This window comes from Capricornis sumatraensis, chromosome 6 (assembly GCF_032405125.1).
Source record: "Capricornis sumatraensis isolate serow.1 chromosome 6, serow.2, whole genome shotgun sequence".
In the NCBI taxonomy this organism is placed as follows: domain Eukaryota; kingdom Metazoa; phylum Chordata; class Mammalia; order Artiodactyla; family Bovidae; genus Capricornis; species Capricornis sumatraensis.
The window spans coordinates 61,806,314-61,819,165 of record NC_091074.1 but is presented as its reverse complement, the minus strand read 5'-3'; the positions used below and the strand labels follow the sequence as shown (position 1 = coordinate 61,819,165).

The window sequence follows — 12,852 nt, the reverse complement described above, 5'->3', positions numbered from 1 at the left end:
GGCCAGTAATAACCCAGAGAGGTAGTTACATGAAGATGGGTACCTAACAACCCCCATCCTCTTTTGTTTTCTCCTAGAAGGTATAACCTACCTTTCTAACCACTACAGTGTTTTCTATAAAGTAGTTTTAATTTGGGTCACATGTTGAGCAACTGCTATTTTCCAGTCCCTTGGTGGAGTGTTGGTGACCAGCCGCGAACAAAGGGAATCATGGTCCCTGACCCCATGGAATGTGAGAACCCTAAATGGGCAATCGTCTGTGGGGAAAATGTTGAGTCTTTTTTTTTAAAAAAAAGCAGTTATGAAGTTTTCAATTATTAAGTGTCTCAAAGCAGTGAAAAGTGATTAAATCCCCATGAATGGATTGGAGTAAAATGAGTTTAATCAACTAAACTTCCCATTTTCTAGCACAATCCTAAATAAGTGTTCATTCCTAGACAGTTAAATAAGTCCCATGTGAACCATGGAGTTTTCTCTCTCTGACATCAGGAAAGAGCTACTACAAGCTACTTGTTACATACACATTGCCTTGGAAATGTACCTTGTACCTGTCACCATAACAACACCCCAAGAATGACCTCAGCAGCCACTCAAAATCATTCCTACAAAACAAATTGTAGCTATAATTAACTCTCTGAATTTACTCTGCAATATAAGTTTGTCCAGACCTCAGTGTTTCTCTGTTAAAGGTTAAATGAATGGAATAATCCAGAATGAACCCATCCCTCCCATATTCCATCAAAATTTTCCCCCAAAATTGGAGGTGCTTCAGTGGAAAGTGCAATTCAGTTACGAGATTATTCCATTGTTACCTCTTCTCAGAATGAGACAAGAATCAGCAAATGAGCAGGCAGTAGTCTTATCGTGCTAGAATTCCACTTCTAAGGGAATAGAGTGACTATTTTCCCTAAGCAAATGTGAAATGCAAGAGGTGCTGTGAGTCCCTCCCAAGTCCTGAAGCCCGGAATGAGGGGGCCACATGGGACTGAGGCTTATGCAGGTAGAAGCTGTCCACATTGGCCTCTTCGGCAGTGAAGATGCTCATCTAGGCACGTTTTGCCAGTTCCTCCAATTATCTGCAACAAGTCTTCAGTCCTGGTGTAGCTTCTTAGCCACCCAGATCTTCCTGTAGGAGAAGAGAGTTTGGATGTCTTTGGTTTGGTTGGAGGGTTTGTTGTTCTGTTTTTCTAGTCTTGTTTTGGGGTGTTCTAGGTTGGATAGCATATTCAAAAGCAGAGACATTACTTTGCTGACTAAGGTCCATCTAGTCAAGGCTATGGTTTTTCCTGTGGTCATGTATGGATGTGAGAGTTGGACTGTGAAGAAGGCTGAGCGCCGAAGAATTGATGCTTTTGAACTGTGGTGTTGCAGAAGACTCCTGAGAGTCCCTTGGACTGCAAGGAGATCCAGCGAGTCCATTCTGAAGATCAGCTCTGGGATTTCTTTGGAGGGAATGATGCTAAAGCTGAAACTCCAGTACTTTGGCCACCTCATGCGAAGAGTTGACTCATTGGAAAGGACTCTGATGCTGGGAGGGATTGGGGGCAGGAGGAGAAGGGGACGACAGAGGATGAGATGGCTGGATGGCATAACTGACTCGATGAACGTGAGTCTGAGTGAACTCCGGGAGTTGGTGATGGACAGGGAGGCCTGGCGTGCTGTGATTCATGGGGTCGAAGAGAGTCAGAGACGACTGAACGACTGAACTAAACTGAACTGAGGTTGGATTTTGTTTAACTTGATTCTGGCTCTAGATAATGTATGTTGCAACTAGCAGACCTTGATACCAGTTCCTTTCGTGTTTTTTTTTCTTTTGTTGGACTATATCAGTGAACCGGACCTTTCTTTACACCATCCAACTGCAGCAAAACAACAAGGATGTCAGGCAAGAAGTGCAGTTTGCTTTCCAGCTAATTGGAAATGTATGAGAATCTTTAATGACCATTTCCTTGCCTTGAAATATGTTGAAACCTGGGCAATGAATAGACAGAATAGAGCCTAGCAAGCAGCAAGCACCCAGTATAGGCTAATTGTTAGGTTGACGTTGTTACTCTCTGAACTATGCTTATATTGAAAAGGAGCAAAAGAATGATGAAGGGGGAAAATATTCTTGCAAGTGTGAATGCTTCAGATATTTAGCTACCATCTCAGTAGTGCCTGAGGTTCAGGAAGACGCACCACTGACAATACTTTTAGGGCAGCCTCTGAACTCAGGTCAGTGGCTTTCAGTTGCATATGTGTATCCTGACTCTTACTCCATCGTGTTTTTCCCAGAGCTCAGTTCCCCTTCTAAATTGGAGAGAGAGGCCTGCAAGGTTCTCACGTGCAGTGTGACAGGAAATCTCCCACTTCATATGCGGGTTCTTTCAATTCTGTGCAAAGTGCATGCGCCCGCATCCTAAGGCACTTCAGTCACGTCCAACTCTTTCTGACTGCATGGACTGTAGTCCTCCAAGCTCCTCTGTCCATGGGGATTCTCCAGTCAAGGATACTGGAGTGGGTCGCCATGCCCTCCTTCAGGAGATCTTGCCGTGCCTTCAGGGGATATTCCTGACTCAAGGATCAAACCCACATCTCATGTCTCCTGCCTTGGCAGGCGGGTTCTTTATCATTAGTGCCACCTGGGAAGCCCTCTGTGCAAAATGCATATTTAAAAACAAAGTGGCAAGGTGTGGTCTGTTGAGTTCATCTTCAAGAAACGGAAAGTCACAATTTCTCTTCCCACTGGAACACATGAACACCTTGTGTACAAGACTTGGTCACTTTCTGTTCTGACCTCTGGATAAGGTGAAGTGAGTAGAAGTGATTTATTGGGCAGCTTGTTTCTAAACAAGCTTGCCAATGGGAACTGGAAGTTCTCTGATTCCTCTGAATTAAATTTTTGTATATGGTAGTTAAATAAATGATGATCTTGCAGATTTCAAAATGTATGTTCATTTCAAGTTTTTCAAATCAGTACCTGGTAAATCAGAATACTCCATTATACAGAGTAACCAGTTATATTTACATTTATGGAGTGATGAGCTGGTTTATCTGTAGAATGAGATACAGGCCAGCTCCCAGAACATTGGCTCATTAACCCCATCAGGCACCTCCAAGACTGTGCCAAGACATTGCCTCAAATTTGGAGTCCAGTCCATTTTTATACTTCCTTCCTGCCTCTCAAGCTCATATTCTCCCAGCCTCTCCCTTCTTTTGTCCCCTAGCTACTTTTGTAATAATTAAAAGTATCAGGCTGATTCCTATCAGTCAGTAGAGAGCTAATTGCCAGCTAGAGAATCATTGATATGTTTGAGGTAAGGTCACTAGAATATTCATTAGTTGTTTTGTATTAAAAATTTCCAGACTAATACTTTTTTGTCAATTGATACAGCTGCAAAAAGGCGGTAATTTATTTCTTTATTAAAGCCAGACCTAGCTCTACTGTTTTATGATCCCATGAATCTTAGAGACTTAATGTGGTATTTTTTTCACTACTCAGTTTCAAATTTAACCGTATCATTGATATGGAAACACCACTAGTAAGAAGGATATTTGAATAATGTTAAAACTAACTCTCAGCATAGGAAATCATCCATCCAATCAGCAAATAATCATGAAGTACTATTTGCCAGGCACTCGTTTACGTAGTAAGGAATAACAGAGGGTGAGACAAAATCTTTGTCCTGGATAGGTCATGTCAACTGAGTTTTTATGCTCTTGCTAAGTTATGCCTCACACCAGACATCCCCCGTTCTGTATCTCAGAACTCACTCTGTCTTGTTCGTGGGCATAAAGGTATTGAGGATATAGTCTCTTTCATGTCTATAATGGTTCTACCTTTTCTCTAAATCTTATTCACATGTTAGTTACTTTCTGTATATCCTTTGTAGTTGCATGTTTTGAAATCTTATCTGTGCTCCATCCCTTTCAGGGCCAAAGGAAATATAGGGCCTCTTTGAAATCATGAGGATACCATGCAGAACAGTTATATTTACCTGTTTCTCATCAGTTATGTGATTTCTCACCAATTATGTGATTCTCACAGTTGCAGATATTTTTGTAATTTTAGAGAATGAAATACAACATTTTTGAAATGACAAAATTCTACTGGTAGAGAACATATGTGTGGTTGCCAGGGGTTAGAATTGGGATGAGTAACACAAAGAAGTTTTTCTGATAGCAGAACAATTCTGTATCCTGATTGTGGTGGTGACTGCACAGATCTTTATGTGAAATAAAATTTCATAGTTGTATATACCCTCCAAAAATGTGTGTGTGTATGTGTGTAAAAATTGATGAAATCTAAATAATGTCTGTAGTTTAGTTAATATTATTGGATCAATGTCAGATTCCTGGTTTTGATAATGTACTATGGTCACATAAGATGTTTTGGGGGAAATTAAATAAGGGCACAGGAGAATTCTCTGTAATATTATTGCAGCTGCTTATGAGTCTAAAATTATTTCACAGTGAAAAGCCTTTTTTTTTTAATGGAGACATGTTATATAAGCAGATACATTTAAAGTTTAGGTGTGATGATTCTATATACTGGGAATATCTGGCGTTAGATATTGATGCCTCAGTAGCTAGAAATCTCGTGGCTTCACATTAATTGTGAATGACTCAAACTTTGGATAGCGTTGAGGACATAGTATGCTCTTGTCTTATAAGGAAATACATTCCAGGAAAGGACTCTGGTGTTCTGTAAAAAAGGAAAAAAAAAAAAAAATGCATCCAGACCTTATATGTCACTCTGTTATCTGTTTATTTATACAAATAACATTTGTGTACATAATTCAAAAGCTATTTGCTTAAAACTCCTGCTCAATCACCAGACCTGCTAAACAAGTAGAGGGCAGGAGACTGATTTAATTATTTTCTTCTCCCCCTTTACTTTTGGTCTGGGTTCTATTTGATTGCAAGAGAAGAAATGAGAAATACTGCGAACCGGATCATCGTAGATGGACAGCCTTGCTATGACTTGTGGAAGGCTGACGGCATCTGTCACTTTGTGATTTTCTCTTTCTTTTCTCTTAGGATGCATTGTTTCCCTTCCTTCTCCATCAGTAGGCCATGTACGATGGCGTCACTGACATTCTCACTGTCTTCCCTCCTCCAGCTATCTTAATGACTTGGACCGTGTTGCCGACCCTGCCTACCTGCCTACGCAACAAGATGTGCTCAGAGTTCGAGTCCCCACCACAGGGATCATCGAATACCCCTTTGATTTACAAAGTGTCATTTTCAGGTAATAACTGAGTCCAGAAAATCCACTTCCGAGCTCTTACACGTAGAGCATGTTGGTGAATATATATTGAAATCATGTCTAGACTTTAAAACAATAACACCTTTATACCAATTATTATCATTAGATACACAAATGAAGTAATGTGTCCCTGAGAGAGGAAGTAGAAGAAAAATGCATGAACTGGTTTCTTATTTCAGATTAAATCACTTAGAAATCAGTGAAATCAAAATAAGTTGCTTCAAAAATTTAAAACTGCATGGTTTTGAAAATGCATTGATTAACCTAGCCTAAATTTACATAGGAAAATAGAATGAAAATTTATTAATTTCTCCTTCACTACTGCTATTCTTTCTGGGTCTTCAGCAGAAGTAGTCTAATTTTTTCTAAGATGACAAAAAATAAGACTGCTTTCATTTAACCTCTTATTACACAATCGCTCAGATGTACTTTTAGTTAGAATACAAGCCACATGGTGCATGGAGGAATGAAACCATGTGAATATGCTTTTGGGTCTAGAAAGCTGAGTTACTTGGAAGAACCCAACCCATTTAAGGCAGCTACATAGAATACAAGGTTGTGAAGTGGGAGTTAACGTAACTTCTACAGTGTGACTCTGCTCTGTTACTCTGATAAGCAGGTCCTTCATCATTGCCTGCAAAGCACTGTGTGTTTTATTCTAATCAGTCTCAGCACCTGCGGTGGCATCTGGCTGCCATACACTACTCTGTTAGACATATCCATAAAGAGAAAGTGTCCATAAAGACACTTTGGAAATAACTTCTGAGCATCATTTTTTTCATTAATAAAATGGTTACATTAGATGATCACTAAGGTTCCTTATATCTTTAGCATTCTGGATTAAGTTTTGAGTTCATAGCATTTAGAGATCTTTAATTTGAAATACCACATTTCCATCTGCTCCTAACCTTGTTAGAATATTTTCAGAACACATGTAGCATTTCGTGGATCATCTCCTCTTTGCTTTATGATTAGCGAAATCTGAAACCATGTCACTATTCCATCTTGGGAGGTTGTTTCCTTCATTTTGTGCACTAGCTTTTTTTTTTTTTTTGTGCACTAGCTTTTAAAGGACATTTTTTGGTACTTCAATAAAAATAATGACAGAATAATAATTTTTTGCTACAATCAAAAGCATGTTATAGAGCTTAGCATGACAGGATTTCAGGAAATGAGGATTTCGTATAAATGAACATACTATTCACTCAATACCAGAGAAGAGCTAGCATTTTAATATTTATATAAGATTCTAGTTTTGATGTCTAAGAATCTAGTTTTGATGGCTGTAGTTCATAGGTCTCCATGGATCCATCGTTTTGCCCCTCAGATATCTCTTTCATGAACACTTTTCAAAACAATCACTGGAACAACCTTGATTTCTTAATTTAGGTTTGACCCTGAGAGCCAGGAAGACGCCAAGAACAACTACAGTTCTCAACAAACACTTTCAGAACCCTACTCTCAAACTTTTGTACCTAAAACTCTCAATTTCTGAAAATATTTATCTTGTAGACATTGTGTACATTTTAGTCAACAGTTTGAAGAAACTTAGATTCAGTATTAAGTTCTGCTAGATATTTTCATGTGGACATTAGCATCCAAGTTAATTGATGTCAGTTCCTGAGCAACGAGTTAGCACAGAGTTGATGTGTAAAAAACAAATTCTTGAAATAATTCATATGGTGGCTTCTTACAGCATTTTAATTCTATACTCATGACTTCTAGCAGCATAGCAAGCTGATTTGTGCGTAAGGCTTATTGCACCATGCTATCGGCATGATTGTACAAATTATTGTCAATATTGGAAGAAAAAAACAGCCTCAAACGCTTGAAGATCAGTGGGGTTGTGTTTGCAAATTTACTTGCATTTACACGCTCATGTTGAAATGTATGGCATCTTACATCTTTTAAATGCATTTGATTAACCTAGCCTAAATTTGCATAGGAAAATAGAATGAAAATTTACTACTTTCTCCTTCACTACTGCTGCTCTTTCTGGGTAATACTTCTAGCTTCTGGGTAACATTTCTAGCTTCCTTGAGAAATACATGAAGATCTTCATTCTCATTTTATAGGAAAAGAAACTGAAGATACTATTTGCTATTAGAGGTGAACACAAATAAAACTCATTTTGTTTCTGACTCTTCTGTGCTTGGTCAAATAAAATACCCTCTTTGCTTGGCTTAGCACAGGATTTCTTTCTTTTCTTTTTTTTTTTTTTTTTACAAGGTCATAATTTTCATACATGCCAGGTAATCTTTTAATAACTGCAATGATTTATTATGTGGAATGTCTTGACTTTGATTTTGGGTAAAAGAAAATTAGTAGGTGGTCAATAAATATTAATTGAATTGACTTTGGTGACCATTCTCTTCAGAAAGTACACTTCTTAAGTTTATAAGTAAAGCTATATTGATGCTTTTCTTTATGTGCCATTAATATGAATGTTATTAACCTTGCAGAATGGTCGATGTAGGGGGCCAGAGGTCAGAGAGAAGAAAATGGATACACTGCTTTGAAAACGTCACCTCTATCATGTTTCTAGTAGCGCTTAGTGAATATGATCAAGTTCTCGTGGAGTCAGACAATGAGGTGAGTGCTCTGTGAACAGGCAATGGATTATCATTTTAATATCTGATACAAATAACTGATGGGGCTTGGGGTAAACTGACTTCATTACTTTCTTAACTACTGATTTGAGAATTTTTTAACTCAGAACAATAAGATGTTTGAGCAGGTCTGTGTGTTCAGGTCTAATTAGACCCCATTTGATACTTTTTACACTAGACAGAGGCTCTGAAAATGAAAATAACCAGGAAATCCCTAGGCTAGTCATCACACTATTTTATAGCCTTCTTCCTACAGGATGGAGCTAAGAGTGTTGGAGTGAGTCAGCCTGTTTTGTTTTGTTTTCATTTTGTTTGAATCATTGTTTGTGTGAGGGGTGGGTCCCAAAGAATACTCAAAATCTCTCTTGGCAAATGTGAGTGATTTTGCAGCTGGGCTCTAAATCAGTTTGTTCTGGAGCCAAGAAGTGTCCTGGTGATGTGGCCTCTCTGCTCTTACAGAATTCTGGAGGCTATTGCATAACTTAATCTCTTCTAAGCACTGAGTGAATGAAAAAGCATCCTTGATATGCCAGTCTGGAGAGCTGATTCAGGGTTGTCATCTCCCTATTGCATAAAATTCTAACAAGTATAAATAAGGATTTTTAGGATGATAAAGGTGCCATCATGAGTCAGAGTTGATTGTGGAGAATAATTAAGGGCCATATAAAGCAGTGACTTTGATCTGGAGTGCGGTGTGTGTATTGGGGAAATGGAGAAGACACCATTGTTTTCCTGCTAGAGGCAGAGTTTGCAGACTGACATGCCAATAGCAGATGTTAAATATCATCCTAATAGGGTAGAAAATAAAGAGAAGGACGTGAGAAATCCCCAATAGCTGATTAAAATAAGATCTGGCATATTAAAATGTACTTCTAATTCTGTACATTTTTGGGGTACACAAGAATTCTGGCTTCTTGGTCCTTTTAAATATTTTATTTTTCTTCAGGTGTTAGTATTTCCATTAAAATACAGACCCAGTCCTCTTTAGCATTTCTTTTGTATATAGGATTGATAAAAAGTTGATGAACAAATATCCCATATGGAGATAAGTTACCTATTCATACATTTTGAATGTTTCCTGGGTTATAAGTATATGGCTTTTGAACCAAAGAAGTTCTTTTTTTTTTTTTCATATATATCTTGTTATTTAAGGGACTTCTTTTTAATAATGAGGTTTAATCACCATTTGCCTTCTGTAACACCAAGTGCCTACAAAGTATAAGATATATGAGAATTATCACACTTGAGTTAAGCAGTTGCCATCAGAATTTTAGCTATGATATCTCAGTATGTATTTTTATTTTTATAGCTGTTTGTTATTCCATAATCTTTGGATATAATATTTTAAATACATTGCATATTTGGGGAGAATACGACAACATTTTTCACTTATTTGAATGTTGAATCAAGACAAAAGATATTTTGAGGGCTCATTCTACTCTGTGCTTGATACCAGGGTATCTAAAGAGATACAGAAATGGGGGAAAAAAATTGACACTGACCTAAAGGACCTCATAAAAAGAAAGATGCTTTTGTCAGTATAGAGAGTAGGAGAGGAAAAAGTCCTTAGTTATAAAGGTCATCATTTCTCTTCTTTAATTTGCTGTCCAGTGAAATAAAATTTTAAGATGTTTTCAACTACAGAGAAGATATAAGAAGCATGCATACATTAATTTCTTTTGTCACTATTTACATATAGCTAGAGGAAAACAAATATTTACCAATACATATTTTATATAAGATAAATGCATTATATTTATAAAGAAATATATTTTGTGATTTAATGCTAATGAGTTTACCACTTCAAAACTTGCAACTCATCAGCTAATTCTAGCACATAAATCCAGTTAAAGTTTCCAAAGAATGAAAGTTTCCACAGTAACTTGCCATTCAGTGTATAAGTACTTAATGTACATCTAAAAATATGTCAGTTTCTTGATTCCTGTGGTGATGTCTTATGCTGCAAATTAAAATAATAAATCTATTACTATTCATTAGGACTCCTTTATCACTTGTGCATACTTTTTAAGCCTACCTTGTAATTTTATGATGTTCTTTTCTCAAACATCAAGTCAAGTCTGATTGGTAGTACTGGAGATGGCCTTAAACATAATAAGAAAAAATAATGCTGCTCATTAATTTCTTCATCTATGTTATCCATAGTCATCACTGTTGGTAATTGGAAAACACTATCAAAAGTATTTTTAAGTGTTGGGATGTAGTCCATTATTCTTTTTTATTTTCCAATTAGAATAATATATGAAAATGTCATTGCCTCTCTACTTTGTAAAATCTTTAAGAAAACTCAGAACTATAGAATTCTACTTTCCCCACATTTTTAGGGTTTGGTGAGACAAAGCTGGAATAAACTCCTAAAACATTTTGTTCTTTTGAAATCTGATGTTCATAACTCTAATCCAAAGCAGACTTTGTTGTACTTCCCTTGATATATATTCATGAGAAAAACGTGGGAATGGATGCTGACAGTTGCCTTTTTATCTTGGGGAACTGTGGAAAATGCATTGCAGACCACTAGCAAAAGCAGTTAAAGGACGTATTTTATTTTAGGTTATTGCTTTGGCTTTTAATATTTTAAAACTTTATGTATTAGTCCTCATAATTTTTATGTAGATATGCTTTTGTCTGTCTAGATTCTGTCTTCTAAGAGTTTGGGGAATTAATTTCTTTATTTTTTTTCTCCAAAGAAGGAAATATGTGGGCAAACAGTGGGTGAGCATAATCAGGGTTGTAGAGCTGTGTTGATTTCCATATTCCGTTTGCTGTCTTGGTTTCCCTGTGATAGCATACCAGCATGGAGCCAGCTATTCTGCTGTAATCCTTTCACATGTACAATAATTATTTCAGTGTCCCTTAAAGCCCAAGAAACACAATAAAGCATTTGCATAACATAGTTCAGGTCATCAGTGTGTATCCAAATTCCATCTTTTAATCCTGTTTTTGTGGTTCTCTGTTATGTGAATATCTGAGCACTAAAACATTGTTATTTCTCAGATACTGACTCAGGGACTGTCTTACAGACCAAGCTTTTTATAGAATCACAAAAACTCAGACTCTTTTTCTTCAACACTTCTTCTTTGAGTGTATGCTTCCCGGTTCAGTTCAGTCGCTCAGTCATGTCCAACACTTTGCGACCCCATGGACCACAGCACTCCAGGCCTCCCTGTCCATCAAAAGTCGGTAATACCATCCAACCATCTCATCCTCTGTTGTCCCCTGCTTCTCCTGCCCTCAATCTTTCCCAGCATCAGGGTCTTTTCCAATGAGTCAGCTCTTTGCATCAGGTGGCCAAAGTATTGGAGTTTCATCTTTAACATCAGTCCTTCCAATGAACATTCAGGACTGATCTCCTTTAGGATGGACTGGTTGGACCTCCTCGCGGTCCAAGGGACTCTGAAGAGTCTTCTCCAACACCACAGTTCAAAAGCATCAATTCTTCTGCTCTCAGCTTACTTTATAGATTAAATTTTTGTTCATCAATTTTTTTCATATTTATATGAAGTCTTTAAATGAAGCCATTTTGAAATTATTCAACTGCAACCAGAGCCTGAACATTTTCTTTGAAAGTGTGAAGCACATGCTTTGTTCTACTCTAAAAACTCCAAGTGAAGTTTGGGAATTTTTCTCAGATAAAATTCAGCTCTGGCGAGAGGAAACTGACTAAAAATTGAGAAGAAACCCAAACTCCAAAAGTTAAAGCTTAAGTTAAGGTATCCAGTCTTGGTGGGATTGGTTCTGCTGCTGCTAAGTCATCTCAGTCTAGCCCTCCTTTATCCACTCTCAATCAAATTATGAAGTCAGAAACTACATCTTGCTCCTCAGTCATTAGTATAGTTATCTCTGAGTCATGGCCTGATTAATAGGAATATTCCTGAAAGATGTCCTACTTAAAAAAAAAAAAAAACATTAACCCCTTTCCCATTTCCTCATTCCTTTGTTCACTTTCAGCCACTTGTTTCTTTTCTAAACTCCATCACACACCCTTTTCATTCCCTGGCATTTCTGTTTCCTCATTATTTTGCTCCTTCTTAATTTCTTTGTTCTCAATGTTTGAAGGAAGCAAGGAGGAAGTGTTCTGACCACCATTTATGAGTCTGAACCAGAGGCCTGCACTTGGTGCTGGTAAGGGTGTGGGGAAGTAGATACACAGGGATACTTTTTGTGTGGGTGTATATTGCAGATCTTTTAAAGACTTTACATGGAACATGTATTAGTATAATCTCTGAAATAGTTTTTTATTAATTATATGGAAAATATTGTAAAATACTGTATTTGGTATAATCTGATTTCTGTAATTGCAACAAATTGCATATATAAGTGTTATATAGAGAAGGTTATTAGCATCCACCCATTCCCCTGAAAAAAGAAAGGAAATAGAAGATTTTCTACCAAGACCAAAGTGTAAACAGTGATTGTCACTGTTGCTAGGTGATAGCATTACAAATAAGTAAAATAATAATTTTTTTAAGTAAAATAAAGCAAGACATCAGATTGGAACTTTAGCTCTGCTGTCTACAAACTTTGTTCATTTTTCTTTTCAATTATCTTTTTTTTTTTTACTGATTTGTGGAAGTTGCTTATATTCTTGGATTTGAGCCTTTTGTTATGCATATTTCCAACATCTTATTCTACTCTGTAGCTTGCCATTTATTCTCTTAATGATATCTTTTGATCAACAGAAATTATAAACTTTAATATAATAAATATCTATTAGATTTTTCCTTTATATTAATGTTATATGCCTCTCTGTGTGTGTATATGTGCTTGTGTGTGTGTACATAATCACATACACACAGTAGGATGAAATAAATCACCTAAAAAATCTGGTTGAAAAGACAGTAAGGATTGGAAAGAGATTAAGAATTGAAATAAAACCACACAATTAGGTACCTTTCCAGCGGTAGTCCATAGATTTAGTCAAGTGTCTCTTGCTGCTGCTGCTGCTGCTAAGTCGCTTCAGTCGTGTCTGACTCTGTG

General features: G+C 37.0%; 1 protein-coding gene across 1 annotated transcript in view; it reads left to right on the top strand.

Annotated features, from left to right (window-relative positions):
- Nucleotides 1–12,852, top strand: part of GNAQ (G protein subunit alpha q) — a 316,302-nt gene that overhangs the window by 228,316 nt on the left and 75,134 nt on the right. Inside the window, exons 4-5 of the mRNA XM_068973670.1 lie at nt 5,102–5,230; nt 7,711–7,840. Coding sequence (XP_068829771.1) covers nt 5,102–5,230; nt 7,711–7,840 — 259 coding nt within the window. The remainder of the gene's footprint in view (nt 1–5,101; nt 5,231–7,710; nt 7,841–12,852) is intronic.